The sequence below is a fragment of the Diadema antillarum genome, unplaced genomic scaffold (assembly GCF_040938485.1).
Source record: "Diadema antillarum isolate AM-2024a unplaced genomic scaffold, OU_Dant_1.0 seq00000069_RagTag, whole genome shotgun sequence".
In the NCBI taxonomy this organism is placed as follows: Eukaryota; Metazoa; Echinodermata; class Echinoidea; order Diadematoida; family Diadematidae; genus Diadema; species Diadema antillarum.
The window spans coordinates 55897-75800 of record NW_027271168.1 but is presented as its reverse complement, the minus strand read 5'-3'; the positions used below and the strand labels follow the sequence as shown (position 1 = coordinate 75800).

The 19904-nt window shown below is 40.1% G+C and overlaps 1 protein-coding gene across 1 annotated transcript in view; it reads right to left on the bottom strand.

The window, feature by feature from the left end:
- Positions 1–13203: 13203 nt before the first annotated feature.
- The window catches only part of LOC139725986 (protein disulfide-isomerase A5-like), a 49298-nt gene continuing 42597 nt past the window's right edge, over positions 13204–19904 (bottom strand). Inside the window, exons 19-24 of the mRNA XM_071637069.1 lie at positions 19218–19285; positions 18314–18395; positions 17243–17255; positions 15519–15587; positions 14259–14506; positions 13204–13757 (exon numbers count right to left, since the gene is read on the bottom strand). Coding sequence (XP_071493170.1) covers positions 13519–13757; positions 14259–14506; positions 15519–15587; positions 17243–17255; positions 18314–18395; positions 19218–19285 — 719 coding nt within the window. The 3' untranslated portion in view covers positions 13204–13518. The remainder of the gene's footprint in view (positions 13758–14258; positions 14507–15518; positions 15588–17242; positions 17256–18313; positions 18396–19217; positions 19286–19904) is intronic.

The window sequence follows — 19904 nt, the reverse complement described above, 5'->3', positions numbered from 1 at the left end:
TTTTGTTTTTCGAGTGGAACGAGTGGCGGCGAAGTCTCCTTCAGTGAGATACACCCACTGCACAATGTCATATCGATATGCTATATTTATTATCAACACGCGTCATCAAATTCTGGTTAATATCTCAATTTGCCTAGAAATTCCCGATCATTTTGTCAACCGCATTATAATTGTTCTTCAATCCCATGCACTTTGATAAAGAAACGTTTGCAACTAATATTCCTCAAAGACGAGTCATAGAAACATTTTGTTTTCTTTGTCTTAGAAAGCCGTGAATCACGCAAGGTGTGATCTGCCCACAGTGTGAAAACTTGAGAGCTTTCATTTCATCAGCGGAAGTGCGAGAGCGAACTTTTCCGCTTTAATTACATCCATTAGAGCTAACATCGTCATATCACTTCTGGCTGATTAAAAACAATGAGAAAGCCAAACAGAAATTACACTGCACTTTTGCTGACTCCATGAAGAACCTGCAGAAATAGATTATTTACGCAATTTGCACGTCGGTGCAATTACCGATGTCAAAATAATCGCCGATGACAAAACACATCGATCTGCTTTAGAGAGCACATTAGGAGGTTGCCCCAACAGCGTACACAGCCGAACCCATCTATCACGCGTAATGGGGAGTGATGTGGGTTCACATAATACAAAGGGAAATAGAATGCCACATGTCTATTTCCATCTGGATGAACCTGAAAAAAAAAAGTTATGAAAACCCCGCTTTATTCGATTAAAGATAAGATAAAAACAAAAGACTCCGCCTCTTCCTCCCTGGCTCAATGCCTCACATTAACTCAATTATCATTTTAATAACTTCAAGAGTTTACAAATGGCAAAACTTTGATTCTCCGCTTATCTCCTGTAGAATTCCACATAGCGTGACAGTGTTCATTGCTAATCGCATCAGTGCGCTCTTCTTTCGCTCTCTCTCTCTCGCTCCCTCTCTCTGTGACTTTGTTAACTCCATTTATTTATTTTTTTTTTAGATTCATGCATTTCACAACAGACGAAAAATGCGTTAAATTTTCTATGAGCGGGCTATTAAACTGCCATCGGAATGACGTATGGGTCGTGCAAAGGCGCGCGGATCGGCGTTGGAGTGTGACAGAGAAATAACAACCGAATCCAAAATCTGAGTTGCGCCCCGCGCGCTGGCGGGGCTGATGGGCCGCACCATGCATTATGCAGCTCCTGAATGGTGTTTAAGTGAGAGGCTAATATGCCCGCGACGCGCCAAAATCGACTGGTGGCCACATACACAGAATTGATCAGCCAATTATAAGAGGCGTGCAATAATTTTTTCCCCTCTTTTCTCTATCTCACTCTCTCTTTCATGCGGCAACAGAGATTAGAGAGAGAGAAAAAAAGTGTGGCATAAAATAACAAAAAACAAAAACAAAAACCAAACAAAACTGAAATAAGAAAAATCATACGCATTTCGTTCCCTTCACTGGCGGAAATTTTTTTAATTCTCAGTTTGGGCATCTGGTGAATTTATTCCATCCCCTTCTTACATTATTTTTCCTGTTGTTATTTTTTCTTATTCTCACTCATGTTCTCGCATTTCGATTTTTTTTTTGTTAGTGTTGGTGCTTTACTAATACGGGTATGCCTATAACCTTAAAGCTCCTTGCTATAAGTAAATTGATATTCTATACCTGATGTAACTGAAACATAATCGCTATGTTAGAAATGTTTGTTCATCAGACCTTTGATTTCATGAGGATAAGAGAAGTACTCAGCTCAAAAGAAAAAAAAATCATGATCAAACCAATCAAATCGCTTTCTGGAGACATTCTTTGTAATTCTTCAAAACAATTTATATTAACAGGAAGAGAAAGGGGTTGAGGGAGCTCGGGGAGAGAAAAATGATTTTTTTATTTTATTTTATAATGCCTGTCAGAGTGAGATAAACGAAAGTATGCGTGGACTTAAATATTCGTTTTTAAGCAGGAGATAATGTCCGAAATAGAATATGGAATCATAATCGTTATATCCAAAATCTAAAAATCTTGTGCATAAAGAAACAAATAGTTGAAGGACGATCTTCAATTTAAGTGAACAGGTGAAGGTTAATACGAACTGTGTATTTGATCTATCGTGTATTTTTTTTTGTCTCTTTCTCTCTGTCTGTCTGTATACCAAACACAACTTAAACATATATCACAATTTACATACATACACATAATATACGCATGTACATAATACGCACACATAGAGAGGGGGAGGGAGAGGGGGAGGGTGAGGGAGAGAATAGATAGATAAAAGGAGAGAGGGAAAGAGAGGATGAAATTGAATATAGATTAAATAGATTTGAATATTTGAAACAAATCTATCATACTTCCGGTCATATTTCAAAGGTGTCCCCATCCTACAGACCACGATCAGCTACCAGGCCAGAGTTTACCGGTTTCTCTGCGTCGCGAAGCGACTGTCAGCACATGCCTCTATACCCTCCTGATCGGACGTCAGCTCGTGTCGGCTCTAGCCTGTACTCGAGCGAAGACCGCTACCAGGGGTTTATAAACTGAGCTATAGACAGATAGAGTATCAACGTGTGATGTCAAAGCCATGCTAACTCTAAATAGCCTCACCTGGTCTGCGAACATTAATTTTTCTAACCATGCTCGCACCAGGTTCCAAACCAAGCTATAACAAAAGACAGTGGTTATCATCACTTCGGTCGGTACTCCGTTAAAACCGCAGTACAACTGTAATATGTTTAGTAGGTGTTCATGCAGTAAGATGTACAAAATTTAGGATTCGTCATTACGTTTTAGGCATGTGAAATGAAGAGTACAAAAATTTTAGCACGACAGATTAATGGGTATTATTTTCCTTTATCGTCATTCATTACCTTTAACATCAGACCATTTTATGAAAACGTCAGTGCAATTACATACGAAAATAATTACAAACAAATAACATAAAACACACACACAGGGATCGAGTGCTCCATGTAATTTACCGGATAATTCTCATTTTTATTGGACCGTGTCTGTAAATTTTGTGCAGTTTCTCTTTCTTGTGTCATAATATCATACATTAGGCCTAGATAAAACAGACCATTTCCCTCGGCCGAAACGCACACACACACACACACACACACACACACACACACACATACAATTTTTCCCCCTTGGTCTCCACACGGGCTATGAATGAGTGACAATACACTCTACTTTCAGAGGGACCTCTGATTTTCTTATCGTTTGGGGCGCGCTGCAGCGACGATTCGCTTATAATTCCGATGGGCATTTGGTCCCGCGTCGACTGGAGCGCAGAAGGGGTTCGTGCACTTTCGGCGCCACGGAAAGGGACCACTTTGCGACGCACGCGCAGATGTGGAAGCGCGCATCGACGGTTAATTGCTTCCGACAACATCTCCGTGCTCTAGATAGCGAATGGTGAAAAGGTGGTCACGTAGTCTCATCCAGTTCGTCGCAATTTACATTACTGGTGGAATGCCGCTTTTTACAGCAGTAAACAACCGAAGCGGGAGAAATTTGGGAAAGATGAGGTATGTCAAAGCACTCCGAGTGATGTCCAAAAGGGCAGTAAGTATTCCACCCATCTCACTACTTTTGCTTTGACCTTTTATCTTTGACTTTACTTGACATTGTCAAAGGTATGCTTTTCTGCTGTTATCATTGTTGCTATTGTCATTTCTGTTGCAATCGTCGTGGTTCTTCCCTGGCTTCCTCCTTCTCCTCCTCGTCCCACACCATTTCATCCTTCACGTTCTTCATCTTCTTCCTCGTGTTCTTCCTCCATTTGCCAAATATCCTTCTTACCTTCTTTTTATCATCATCATCACCATCTCTTCTTCTTATTATAATTATTTTCTTATACCTGTACATCTTTATTTCTACAATCAATATGTCACTACTACATTATTTTCACGTCTCAATTCTAGTACTAACGTAAGAATGATCTAAAACTTTAAAGAAATGTGCATTAACAAAAGCACTACGAAACCATCTGCCCCCCCCAAAAAAAAAAAATGGGGGGAGGAGGAGGAGAAGAAGAAAAAGAAGAAAGAGGAAAAGAAGAAGAAGAAGAAGAAGAAGAAGAAGAAGAAGAAGAAACCACGCAATTTCTGTGAAGTCGCCTCACCTGAAACAAGACTATCATCATCCCATGGAGAGACTGCGACAAATCTATCTCGCGTTGTCAGGGGGTCATGACATGTAGAGCAATGTAGCTTGAATATAGAAACTGTGTCCGGCACCCACTCTCTCCCAAGGGTCAGTGACATCTCCACTCATACTCGCCTACCAGACTATCCATGAAACCATCGAACGTCTCAGCACGGATTAAGAATGAACCTTTTTCTCTCGCTCGTCGGCCATAATTGCTCAAAATTCCGGCGTTGAGTCCATAATCACTCAAAAATTTATATGACTCTGGAGAATTGTTTTCTGGTCATCGAGTTCATCAGCTCTGATTCGACATGATGCCTTATCCAGGTATTATCGCCTTTAGTGATCAAAATAGCACAATACTGAGGTTTAGAGAGAGAAATGGGTTACAAGAAAAGAGCCATGGGATAAAAGTATCCGACAGAGGGAAAGCGGCAAAAAAAACTGAGTCTTTAAGTTCGTTGCCCTCTTAGGCTGACATCGTAACATTGTATCTAAATGAAAACGATATGATCGAGCATGTGCCGAGTATTGCCGAATCTGTGCCGAGTCTGTGCCGAAAATGTGCCGAGCGTATGCTAAGCCTTACGTACAGCAGCATTTCATCCGTCTTTTCCACGTCTATGAATCTGTGGTTTCATGACATTCGTCACACAAACGCTTTATTTTGTTCTTTTGGTAGGGTTTTTTTTTCATGCTTCATAACCATCCTTGAATATGACCCGGTGGTTGCGTGCCTACAGCTTCCAATCCCGACATGCTTGCTGTTTGATGCAAATGTTGATATTGTCCAGCCGCAGGCATCCATAGGAGTACGCGTGACCTGGGCCCCGTTTCATAAAGGAAGAGCGACAAGCGTCAAGTCCCCTATTCAGCGTCAACTTCTATCCTGCAGCGTCAAATTGTAAACTTGACGCTGCAGTGCGTTTCATATAAAGTTAACGCTGCATGATCGACATAAAGATGTCGCTGGACTGCTGGAGCAATAGAAATTTTGGCGCTGGTCAGTATGAGCGCCAAAATTTGTCGCAGGACATCGTACTACAGCGACAACTTATCATCGCAATGCTATGACAACTCAACCATGTTTTCTGGGATCGAACAGTCGGGCTTCGTGAAGCGTCTCACATCGATCGACCATAGCACTTTAGCACTGCCTGAAAGTAACTCTACAGAATTTAATGACATAACTATTTTTTTTTTGCACTGTGTATCTTGTCTCTATATCGCTGAATGTCTCCCTATACCATAAAGGGAATGAAATCAATTCATATCTTAACCCTCACGGTGCCACATTAATTCCTGTCCATAGATTTGTGTGTGAAGTTTGTGCACATTTGACTCATTGGCACGTATCACTGGAGACAGGGTGAAAAGAGGTGCAGAGTGCGTACCAAATACCTGTAATCCTGCATGGTACTCAGATGCAACGAAACTGGTCCATTAAACCATGGAGGTAGAAAAGAGAACTGAATGTTACCAACATCGCACAATGGCAGTCTCTGTTGGGCGATTTGCAGAAGCAAGGTTCTGCTAATTAACCATCGCACGGGCCGGGCGTGTGGTGACATATTGTACCCTAGAGTCGGTTGTTGTCCAGACATCACAAAAAATCCCACATCGTCGTGAAAAAAAAAGGTGTCGCGAATTCGTCATCGTGGACGCATGCTCGTGAAGTGTTCACCCATGGTTGAACTCGACTACCAGTACGCCTGAGCGAACCCGTCACGTCGCCGCAAGACCAGCCCTCCTCATATTCCATGATGACGTAAACACATAAAAAAGTGGCTGCAGCCTACCTCTATTTCTTATTTGTATCTATTTATCTATTTAATTCATCACAGGGTATATCCATCTATCTACCCATCCATCAGACAGAACCTGTATTCATATCTTTGCGTATCAGGGCAATTACCCATAAGGACAATAATAACCCCTCGGCTAAATGCTGGTTAGTGATAAGGTAAGAGTAAAGATTAGGGTTAGGTTTATAAGGGTTAGAGTTTGGGTTAGGGTAGGGATAAGGTTCAGAATTAGGATTAGGATTAGGGTCAGGGGAAGGGTCCGGGGTTATTGTCCTGGGGGTAATTGCCCTAGAATCATATCTCTGTACATTAATTTTCTCATATCTCTGCATATCTCCCAACTGACAACCACGTCTTATCTTCCCATACCTATCGTATCTTCCTACCATCTATGTGCATCTGTTGGTCTCTGCATTTTCAATCTATCTGAATACAATTCACCAAGTAAATCTATGCTTCATGTATCAATCAATCAATTAATCAATATGTCTATCCACCACACGTATCTCTTCACACATGCATCGATGGACTTATTGTCTATCTCTGTGTATCTTCCATATTCTTGGGCTTTTACAGAAGATGTGGAGATTATACACATAGGTAGGTAGATAGATAGATAGATAGATAGATAGATAGATAGATAGATAGATAGATAGAAACCGTAGATGGATATTAGATAGGCAGATAGACAAAAAAATTCTTATTAAAGTAAACAGTAATAATTGGCAGTTAAATTCTATCCAATGTACATGTCTACTAGTATTCAATAAGACGTATTTCTTTTCTCGATTCTTTTATTCTCTCTCCTCCTCCCCCTTCTCCCACTTACTTTTTTTTCATTCTCTCTCTCCGCTCTCTCTTTCATAATTCATCTCTATCTATCTATCTATCTATCTATCAATCTATCTACTGTATCTACCTCTGACTGTGGTGCGAATCTCTCATCTGCTTCTAACTCTTTCCTCGTCCGACGCTGTAACACTGTCTGTTTCCCTAATACCATAAAGATAGTAATATAATTGTTTTCATATATCTTTTAGGTAATCATGACCACGTCGAGTACGTCGGTCATCACGTGTTAGTCATTGTATCTCCGGCTGTCGTAATATCGCCAAGCAGACATCATTTTTCTGACGCGTGCGGCGCGATTTCGTTAAGCCTCCTCTTAACAAGAACAAGGAAAACAATACCGCGACCATTGTACGAGTGAATGCAGGGCTATAATGTATGAAATGCCCGCGACGCGCGTACGTGACGTTTAGACAAAGCTGAAAAAAGAGGCTTTCCATATACGCTGGCGCTTTTACCGCGTAACCGAGTCGTTTGTTAGATGGGCCCTTGATTATCATTAAATGGAATAAACGCGTGTCATGGGCCACTCCATTCCTCCCCTATCCTCCCTATCTCCCCCTTTTCTCTCTCCCGTCCCCCTCCCCCTCCATCGTGCCCTCTCTATCTGCATATCTGCATGTCTGTCTGTCTGTCTCATTTCTATAAAGTGAGTACGCATGGTGAATGAGTATAGGATCATAGATTGTAACTGTTCTAGGAAGTCTTCTTCTTTTATGGGCATAAAAAAGGTCAGGTCCGCCCATCCACCGCCCCCCCCCCCCTTCTGCAAAGAAAACCCTTCTTATGTACGAAATGTATACTCCACCATTCACATTAGCGTACTCCATTCTACCAGGGAGGTGACATCTCCCTGATTCTACGCAGTCCCCCACAATGTGTTTATTCTTATCATTAAATGCTAGAAAAGAGTAATTCTCCGATGTACACGAAAATGACAGTCGCTATGCATTCGGCATAATTATACAGGTGCCGTGGATACCCAGTCAATTTGAAATGATCAAATATTCAAGTGGACGAAACCGCGCCACAGTACGCGCAGGGATACGAGCTGCATTCACACGTACAAAATAGCAGGATAACGATCGCGATCCATACCTCAAGAAATTTGTATCATGCTAATCCGCCCACGTGTGAATCCCACTTTCTCCAATCTGCGGAGTCCTTTGACATAACAGTATATGATGGAGAGCACAACAAACAATCCACGCATCTACAAATTGGTATTAGGGTGACTGCGTTTCTACCTTGTGAGCTGTGTGTGTTATTACAAAGTGCAGTCCAAACTTGGCACGATGAAAAGAAGAAATAAACAAATTATTTTGTGGTATAAATATAACTAATTCCTTCCTTTCTTTAACTTTGATGTTGTTTTAGATTTGTTGCTTTTCGTTGTTACTTTGTCGATGATGGCATTGTATTTGGCTATTCACATAACAAAATATTTTATACATAGGCCGAACTCTAAAATTCACGGTTCAAAATACCGCTCTCTACCGAGTTTCCTCGGCACACTGACATACACTGTACTGTGACTGCACACTTTCATGCCATGTCATTTCAGGCAGACATACGATATATACAGTGTATAGGCTACAGGGAATCTACTCTGGTCTACTCAAGACGAAGTAAACACTGTAAGAACACACACACACACACTCATCAACGACGCGTGCGTCCACAAACTCGGGTTTCTAGCGGGCAATGTACGTATTAAAGCCTGAAGCCATTTCGAAGTTACATCTACTAGTACTTCCTGCGCATGAGCAGATTAATTTCAAATGGAAAAACAGCGTAATGAGTCGTAGAGTTGTACCGAGCAATGTCACAGATAGCACCTGGACGGCTTCTTTGCATTGCAATGAAAAAGATATTTAACACATGCACGGGAGTTTGTTAACATAAACACAAGTTGATTTACGTAAGTGGGTGATACAGAGATGCCAAGTTCAAAAAACTTTTATGAGTGAGATTTTTATGACTCGGCATCTCGGCGCTCGCGCGCATGCGCACGCGAACGAGGAGGGTGTCCCCCTCCCATGGTAGGGAGCTTTTTTAAAATTATTGGCTCTTAATGATGCGATCTGGTGCATACTTAAGTGACTATTTTTTACTAATTTTGAAAGGCAAAAGGGAAATATATGTATACCTTCAATTGCAACTATCACTTTAATCTTTTGAGCTATGCTCCTTATTTTTGGCCCAAATTGCAGACTTCACCAGATGCGTGAGAAAAATGGGTCCATGCGAGAGATCGTGAGACAGACCCTAAATGCTGGAGTCTCACGCAGAATGCGTGAGACTTGGTAGCTCTGGTGATATCTAGCTTTCAACTGCTTTGTTCTGACGGTTTGAAATTTGGGGTGATTTGAACTATCGTTAACTGTGAACTGGTGATCAGATAGGTCGGAACTCGGAGCCATAACTGCTACACTAAAACTCCTTTGACACTTCTTCTCACTTTTCTTTGCCTCCTTAAATTTCTTGCATGCATTAGCAATCAACTCGCAATCAAATTTCGATATGTAACCCCAAGATCATGCTTCATCACAAAACACGCATAGAAATGCCACATCCAACAACCACCAGTTTGACTGCAGAAAATCAAGGAACAACAAGACACCCTATGCTTCGTTGTTAAAGTCGGTAGTTTATTGCCACCATGTAAAAGTTCCTCCTTTTCATCACATGTTTTCGATTCTTCTGTAAACTTTTGAAAGAACAAAGAGAGCATGAATTATTCTGACCATAATGGCCTGCTATTATTTTCTTTTCATTATTTTGTTTGAACAAGGCACATGGGTTCAATTCTAAAAAATGGAAGAGGTTGAAATGACATTTGAGAGAGAGAAAAAAAAAACGCTCTGGAACATACTGATACAACTGGTATTCTGGTAATCACCTTTACCATGATGATAATAATAATAACAAAATACTAATAAATGGACAGAAAAGAACGAGAAACTGTCATAGAATTTCTCTCAAAGTCTAAAATATTGACATGAAATATAAATGGCCAGAAAAGTGCATTTCACGAAATGTCAAAGATATTCAAAGCAGAAAAAAAAAGAAACAGTGAAAATAATGAAACAAGTCTCAAACAATGAAAACCATTACCATCACCATTTTTTTATGCAATGCCATCCTGCATCACTGATGACATGTCATGTTTACAGTTCATCATGAATCCTGTACGGCAGCTTTCAGCAACAAGGACTATCATCCACCCCGGTCTCTGTTTTACAGCTAGATATGGATAAACTCACTATACATAATATCTTAGCTTTGTAATTTTTCTTTGTGCTTTCACTTTGGAAATGTGATGATCTACACACACCCATTATCCACATATTAAATGGCACACAAAGAAGTTATCCATATTAACTATGGAGTTAATGAGAGTGAATATATTCAGCCTTACTTTGCAAAGAAAAAACCTTTTGTGTAAACCCAGGGAATATTTGCATTAGTTGATACCTAACAAAAGGGGGGAAAAAACACAAGTTGTCTTGAACACAAAAGATGTTTGCTTGCACAGTTCCGTCTGTCTGAACTGCTGGAAAGGATTTGGCAAATGTTGCATTCAATGGAGAGAAGAAACAGAAAATTATTCCACTGATCCTCTCCCACAATCTATCCCAATCATATCTTAGCCCATTCATGACCACAATCCCCACAGACTATTACTGTTGTATACGATCAGGTCGCTGAAGGTCATAAAAGGGTAAGAGATCTACAGTAATTAACACTTGCCTAGAGATGTCAGTGGAGAATAGACATAATTATTTTGAAACCTGCAATTTTCCTTGGAGGACGGACAACCACATGTCATCAACCAGTCCTCCTACAATAATCCAAAAATGAATTATCAAAATTCATATGAACATCCCTAAATGTGGAAGACTCGACAACGAATTATGCTGTTCTGACACAACTTTTCACACACAAGTCCCATGTACCCCTGAGCAAAAATTGCCCAAATCCAGCCCCATCTTACCGCAAAGGCTTGACAAATCACTCGGTTCACACACCAGACTTGTCCACACTTTGGTCAGTCCACTAAGATTCTGAAAGAACGATCGATTTGTTTTTGCTTTCGTTTTTTTGTGGACCTCCAGTTCACTGATCATCAATATTCCCTGCAGTCTGTCATTTTCTTGCGTTAATGTGTACAGTGGTCGGGACTGAATATCAATACTGGTACCCACATTCGAGGCATTATCATAATACAACAAATATGCAAACTCTTAACTCTACCAGTAAGAATAATGATATAACAAACTCTCACTACAACAAAGTAATTTTTCCCCGAAAAAGTTCAGTTTCTTTGTAGATATAGCAAATTGACGTCACTGGCCCTGATGAAATCCTAGTAATGACAGTCCACTGTATTCTTTATCAATAATTACTGATAACGTAGAATATTTAGCTTTGTATTTTCTGAAATACATGTATGACAGCATAGAAATGAAAGACTTATCAACTGTTGACAGAACAGCAACAGACAGAATGGCTCACAAGTACACGTTGTCAACTCTACCTCTAAGGCTTTGTAAAAGAAACAAGAAAATGTGACCCACTACAACAAAAGGATCCGAAAGTGGGGAGACGACAACTTTCTGAAAATGGCATGACATTATTCCCTTTCTCTTCCACTATAATTTCATGTATGACATGACTCATAAAAGTACCCGGTTGCAGAGACATTGATGATTTTATAATCGCATGCCAAGTGGTTTAGGAAATCAGCATTTCGAGAAAACCGCCTCCAAAGTTTTCCTTCCGATGCTATTATGATCAAGGGGTGGTAAGACAATTTTCACCACTTGACAACAGAAGGTATGCTCCTAGCAACCTCCGCGATGTTCATTCAAGCTTAGCGCCAGTGGTCTACGGACAACCAATCAGTAACCAAGAGGCCACGCACTGACTGAGAAGATCACTCCCTCGTTGCTAGGGGCGGAGTCTAGCTGCGGCGCTAAATCCAAATCTTAGCACACGATTCTGTTGCATTGAAAGTCGGAAAATCATGGCCCAGGAAAACGCTAATTTCTTGCCTTTCCATTGATCATTTAGCTTCGAAATTTCGGCAGATGATGGACAATAGATTATACGACAAGATTTTGCCAAAAACAGAAATCTGATCATTTTTGACCGATTTTGATGATCTGACTTCAAACTCAATTTTCTCGGCTCAGCCATCAGCGACTTTAGGATCCTTTTGTCGTGGCGGGTCACAAATACCCTCACAGAGCATAATTCAGAACCAGTACATGGAGAAAGAATATCAAACGTATGTGCAATGCCTTCAAGATTCGTTTTTCCCTTCATAAACCTTCTTCAAGAGCGGAATCTTCAAAATCGTACTTCAGGGTCTAATTAAATGTAACTAATTAAAAAAAAAAAAAATCATATCAAACAACATCACAAATCAAAACTGACTTCACTATAGTACAATCACATGAATGCACATGTGCCTATTGTTAACGTGCAAATAATCTACATCTAACTGGATTCAAGTGAATGTCATTTAACCTGTTGCTTCCGAGATCACTCGAATTCCCATTGCTTCGAAACAAGGGGCACCCGGTTCTCATAGACAACAGGTCAAAACAGCTGAAACTTGACAAGTTAAAGAGTGGCGAAAGAGGGATCTTGTGTTTGCATTCGTGTGTTAATGAAAGTGAAAGCAAAGAAACAGCACTACCGATTTACAGAAACACACACTGCTTGCCATCATATTACTGCTCGATTTTTGGGGTGCTGTTCGTTATTCCGAAGGTTCGCTATTCCGAAGATTCGTTATTCCGAAGGGTCGTTAATCCGAAGTACGCAAATTCCTTATACCTAGAGGTTTGTTAATCCGAAAATGAAAAAGGGTTCGTTAATCCGAAAATTTGTGGCTTTATTCCGAAGGTTCATTATTCCGAAGATTGGTTAATCCAAAAATGAAATTCGGAACAATGAACCTTCGGAATAACGAATCTCAGGAATAAAGAGCCTTCGGAATAACGAACCTTCGGAATAACGAGCTGTAACCGATTTTTGTGGTGTTGCTGGATTGTCCACATGACAAATTCATACGTAGATAATGACACTTTAATATTCAAATGCATAAAATTCTTCTGTCGAGATGTTTTTCATTGCAACTTGATTGACAAATTGCCCTACATCGATGTAAATAAGCACTGAATTGATCAGTGTTTTAGCAGTAGCCACGATAAAAAAATCATGGGCGTATATACTCAATTACGGGAAATTTGTCTATCAGTTGCAATGATACTGACACTGTCGATGGTTAGCATCTATGCACTTGCAGAGTCTTGCACCATGTTACATGACAATCTTCAAACGTCACGTCAACAGAACTTTGGTGCAGCTGACAGCTGCAGGGAAGACGATATTCGCGCAGGTCAAAGGTCAGGGGAGTAAATGCCACTGCACGACCCCTCCACAAAACCTTGAGTGGCATTTATGGGAATTTTGGGAATTGTTGAGGGGCAGTTATTATTTCCAGCAGTAACAGGGTTACTGGCTAGTGGCTCACACAACTTTACAACATGATCGAAACACAAAAGCCCTATGAGAGCATACAAGAACAAAACTCAACCTCACTCTGAAGTCCTTCCACATAAAGACTGCTTTCAGTTTTGAAGGACATACCTACTGTGTCTGTGCAATTAAAAATTTTTTTCCTATTTTTCCCCCTTTGCATGTCATCAAAGCTCTTCTCTCTGCTCCGTCGAGGCTAATTTTTCTGCGGCTAATTTTTCTGCCGCTTCGGAATCATAATCGGTTTCGGCGGCATCCTCCTGAACGATCAATTCATCCAGAAGGTTTATCATGTACAGCTCGAAGTCCTTGGCCATTCTCCCTCCGTTGTATCGCTCCACAAACCGACCGCTGCTGAAGAAGTTGAAGGTCGGGAAGCCCGTCACGTCATAGTCACTGCACAGCGCTGGTGAATAGAGACAGGGAAGAGGAGAGACAAAAGAACAAAATAACAACATTATACAGTCCACACTGCAGGTAGAAGCCTCTCAAGGTATATATTAAGAGGTGACCTTTGTAAACAGGTGGCCACTATACACAGATGGTTGGCCATTTTTTTTTTTCAATACATATCTGCCATACAGAGCCACAAGCATGTCTTCTCTACAAGGCATTACTAATTGTCAGAAATCTCAGAAATATATGAGAAAACAGAAGTGTATTGCTCTAAGCGCCTTTTTTACTATCAATTCATAATGGTGCTGTCCACAAAATCAATTATAGATGGAAGGAAAGACGGAAAGATGGACAGGCAGACGGACAGACAGACAGACAGACAGACGGACAACTCAAAAACATAACGACACAATGGCAATTTGATAAAGTTTCTTGTCATTAAGAAAGGCCATTGGCTCCAATTTGTGAAAGTTCCATGCCATGAATATTTCTGGTTTTACAGTAAACTCACCCTTTTCCACCGTGCAGTCGACAGCGGCAAGCGCCCTGTCTGGCATTTCTTTCAGTTTCTCTGCCGCCTCCATGTAGGCCGGCTTGGCGGCCTTGCAGTGACCACACCAGGGGGCGTAGAACATGACCAGCACGTGGGTGCGTTCCTGCAGGAAGCCCGCAAACGTCTGAGTGGTCAGGTGGTGGACGTCGCTGGGGACGTCGCTCCAGGCCGGCTCCGCCGAGGGCGGGGGAGGCATGTTGGAGGGACTGAAGGATGAGGGATAAGAATCATCGTCATGAGGATGACGTCGAGTTATTAGTCAATCATGCATATCTCTGAGGGTACCAACGAAACAAACTGAGTAAATGTTATCCGACATCCTTATTATGGTCTCTCTGGTATCATATTATCCTTTTAATTAACATGTGATACTCTTGGTATTATTAAATTATTTTTATCATCATCATCATCACCATTGCCATCAATATCAGCATTGTAACCATCATCATTATCATCATCACCATCATCATCACCATCATCATCTTCCTCATCATCATTAAGTTTGTATGATGAAACAAGTCCCAAGAAACCACAGCCTGTTAGAGGATAAGCAAAACTCCCTCCTCCAACATAGTGACAGTATCGTAATGACCACTAAGTCATCAATAGTGCATAAGAGACTCATGACCAATTAAGGAAAGATGTGATATAATTGATTTTGCCCTGGATACATGTATGCCAGGTCACATAAGGGAACTTGGGTACTATATGCCACAACTGTATGCCAGATCACATAAGGGACCTTGGGTACTATATGCCACAACTGCACACAACACCAGAGCCCACGCACTATATCCAATTTCTCATGGTTACCTTGGTGACCATAAAATATGACAGGCACCGAGGTTAGAAAGCTGGTAGATGTGAGATATTGCAACATATCAGTGTGGGAGGGAGGATCTCTCAGACAGGAAGGAGCTTTAGCATTTCTAAGCTGTAAATTGTGGGATCTGGTGCATACTATTTTTTTTTTCTGATTAAAAAAAAATGTCTCAAAATATGAATTTTTAGGTGGTTGGAAATCCACGGTCTTTTCTGTCCTTTTTGTTTTGTTATGTTTTTGTTGTTGTGAGGTGTGACAAAAAAAAAAGTTTGTCTGGCATGTCAGCATCAGATCGACTCCTTAGATGCACGTCTCATGCCTAATGCGTGACAGTTGGTAGGTGTAGTTACTGTTCCATGACATTTCATGCGGTGCGCCATAAGGTCCCAACTCACTCTCTCATGAACTCCAGAAGGGCATCTGTGGTTCTGCCTCCAGAATACTGGATATCCTCCACTCCATTTCTGTAAAGGGTAAAACAGAGATGGAAAAACCATACTTAAAATGAGCAGACTTAAAAATCACAATTCCACACAGAGAGAGCGGTGACATAATGCTTACAGATACCTGTGATTATTTTACATGCTATATGTTTTGCTTTTAATAGTGAGATGAGCCTAGGATGTTAGGTAAAAATTCTTTACAGAATGATCTGGGAAATTGTTGAAGATGTACAACCAAGCTTTTGGCTTTCTGCCAAAGGTACATGCTCGCATTTTACTAATTAAAATAAAGAGGAAACAAGCTTTAGTTTTAGCGTGAACCTTGCCCTATCCATTTTTTTCCCCTACCCACATATATGAACCACTTGTAGCAATGACAGAACTCTGATTAGAGTATGGAAAAGTGTTCTGTCCCTGTCTGGAATCACCTTCTCAATAGGAAATGTATGCATAATGAAAGACTGCTGAACAGACATGTTCAACAACAATTCTTTCAGAAAGGTGTAACTTGAGTTCATACAACAAATCAAATACATAATTTTCCAAATAAGTTGGCTCTCACATGGAAAGCCTCCAAGTTTAAAATGCACGTCATAAATTACAGCAAAGACAGAAGTATTATACCACCCTGCACGATCAGTAACTATCAGAGGGCATTATCGCACCATCAAAGTGTTCAAACTATGAAGTGTCACAACCAGAGCTAGGTAAAAGATCGGCATAGCCAACAAACATGAACATATCTATCTGCAACATCACAGCATGAATCCAAAAAGGGAGAAACGCTAATTTTTCTGGAATGATATATTCACAGATTTCAATGCAGCAGAAAGTCCCTCCCATTTAATCCATGGGCAGACTGCCACAAAATCCTGCTCGGCTTAGCTCTTACAGGCAGATTCTTTCAAAGTTCACATCAAAAGGATTTACTCGTGTGTATGGGGGCGGGAATGCATTAACTTGCCCAGCAGCTTATCATGGTCATTGCTCTCGTGAAAGTTATTAATGCTTTACTGAGGGAAAAAGAAAAAATATCAAAAGAGCATAGAACCCTGGCCCAAATTCCTGTGACCTCGAATGACGAAGAGTAAACACTGTGCAAAACCATAAACCAAGAGACTAAAAGGGAACAGCAATGCATATGAATCATATCAAACTTGTAATGTAACCTTAGCTACACAAAAGCTGACTGGGTATATTTTTAACATGATTTATCCCACATTTAGCCCATTCACATGTCAAATAGAATCCCACACCATGTGGATATGGTGTGGGATTACTGCCAGGAGGATTTGAAGACCAGTAATCACCAAGAATATATTGTACATGTATTTGTATTAAAAAAAGTTCAATGATACTAACACACCTTTTATTGTTGCTTTTTCCCTCCACCTACCATGTTTTACCTTTTGAGTTACTACAATGATAGCGTTAAAAAAGAAATTTCAAATCATTCTTTGTATTCTTCTGTTGCTTTTAATTTTGCTTTGCATTTTGTTTGAAGATACATCACATAGATTGGTGCATATCAAAAAAGCACCTGCCATGGAAACATGTCAGTTGTTGTAAATGACTTTTGGGATAATAAGGAATTCCCATATGCAGCAATATGTTTCAATCTTGATTGTGTCTATATCATAAATAATGAGAGAAATCAAATGAATGGATATACTTACTTAAAATATTTTACTGTTGTCAATACGGCAGGGTGCATAGATGATATCCAGGGAAGATGATTATAGGAGGGGAAAATGAAAGGAGGTATATAATCACAAAAAAAGAAGAGTTGATTGCATATATTATCACAGCTTCAGGAGCACGCCAACTCTTTTAAGTTACCAGAAATAATATTTGTTAATTGCATGAAACATGTTACTTATGAAAACTACTGTAAAAATTGAAGGGTGTGTTTGAACATCTGACACATGAGAAAACAACACCATGAAATGTGACACAAAAGTAAAGATTACCGTGAAGAATGAACAAATAAAGATAAACATCATCACCATTACTACCATGACTGTCATTATTACCACTATCACTACCACCACCATCATCATAATCATCACCACCATCATCCTCAGTAACCCTCACCACCATCATCATCACAATCATTATCACCACTGCCATAACTAGAAAAGCACTCTGAGAGCGCAGACCTCCGCCAAGCAGTTACTTTCCACCGATGATCTTGCTTTTCCAATAGAGATTTTTTTTTCTCCTCTCTACCACTGGGGAAAAGCTCTTTGGGCTCCTCCATAGTATTACTGATTTCCACCCATAGGTCTACATGCTGAAAAATTTCCCAATATAGAAGCCTTTGTTACGTCATAAACCCTCAGCTGCGGGGCGTGCCTCACCCTAGCAAAAAGTGGGGCACGCACTTTAGTGCGCACATGCAAACCTCAAATACGCGCAGCCTGAACTCCCAAGTTCATTGACCCTACCTGCCAAAATATCAAAAATCTTTCATAAATTCCCCCAAAATTCTCGGATCACTGCCAAAAGTTAATCGTTTGGTACTTGTGTCATTCTCAACCTTCCCTGCAAGTTTCATCCCAATCCGTTAACTATTTTTTGAGTTATTTTGCACACGGACAAACGAACTAACTAACGAACGAACGAACAAACCAACGGTAACGAAAACGTAACCTCCTCCCTTGGCGGAGGTAATTATCACATCATTTCCATCATCATCATCATCATCATCATCACTGTCAGTATGAAAGCAAAATGCACACACTCACTTGTTGGGAATCCCTTGATTTCAAATCTTGATGAGGTTAATACTGACGTGGTCGCATCAACTGCAGCAAATTTTCCTGGTAACTGAAATCAATCAGGGACATTTATGACATGAACACTTGAGACAAATCCAAAGGTATTCTCTTCTCTTCAATCAGAGACTGGCTTAAATCTCAATATCTCAATGAATACAGTAGCAGAGTAATAACATCAGCACGGTTGTTGATACATGTACAAACATATACTGATACATGGCAAACACAAAATGTGATGTGTCATCACAAAAAGCCATATACTGTTGGGAAGATAATTTGTTGGTTTTGGGCATATATGAATTTGCCAGATGCTCAGTTTTAACTGATATGTAATTTTCTCACTTCATTGCATGGAAAATATTTAAAAAAAATGAAATTAAGGTTGGAAAACTGGAAGTGAAATTGCCAAAGTCGGTTTTATGTGCATTTTTCTTCTATTCATGATCTCTGACTTTATACGGATAAAGTGATGACACACCACATACTCTAAAGAGGAAAATATCATATTTATTTGGGTTCAAAATGGGAAAGGGGCTCATACAGCGCATGCAATATTAAATCCTTGAAAAAAACAACAACATATTTTCCATTTCAACAATACAGATTCTTACTCCTGATGAAGAAAAAAAAATATCCTGAAAACACAAAAGCCGGCAGCTGTGCATCAGTTTCTGGACCCTGAACCTTACAGTGTAAATTAGTACATCGGCCAGCATAAAAACAGATCAATGCTTGGCTGAAAAAAATCATTTAGTATATCTGTCAGAAGAATATCAAAGCAGTCACACTATCAATTCAGAATTAAAAGGGTACCAAAAAAAGGTAAACATATCAGCATTGAGGACGAAAATTGGCATACACAAATACTTACATTTCTTTCCTTTGCTAATGTGGCTGCTTCCGCGTATGCAGGTTTCATTCGCTTACAGTGTCCACACCCTATGAAAAAAAAAAAAAAAAAATATGTGCAAAACATAAATTGAGAGAAGGGAGACAGCAAGGGAAAGATAAAGAGAGACAGAGATAGGAGGAGAGAGAAAGACTAGAAGACACACAGAGACAAAGACTGGGGAAGAGAGATAAAGTATTTAACCCATTGTATATGGAGCCTGATGGTTCCCATACACAGCCTAGGCAGGTTTCAGAATTCCATGGGATTTGGGTTAACCCTAAAAAGACTGGGCTATTTTGGTAGCTCGAAAGACTGGGGGGGGGGGGGGGGGGGGGGCCTAAATGGCCCCCCCTTAAGATCTCGGCCGTGGATCGCGCGATCGCCGCGAAAATTTGCACAGTGGTAGTGTGCGATGTAATCTACAAGATCGTATATTCAAATTTTCCAAAATAGTCTTCTTTTATTTTATTTTGATTAAATATGCTAATTTATGCGAGAAATCAGACTCTTTGATCTAAATCAGTAAATAAAGCTCCAAAAGTGCTCATTTTTGGTCTAATTATTCTTTGTGGCATTCTTAGCAAATGCACTTGAAAAAAAATTCGGTATCAAAATTAATTTCTTATCTATTTTATTGTTTCATGAATTTCTTATGTATTTCGTTGT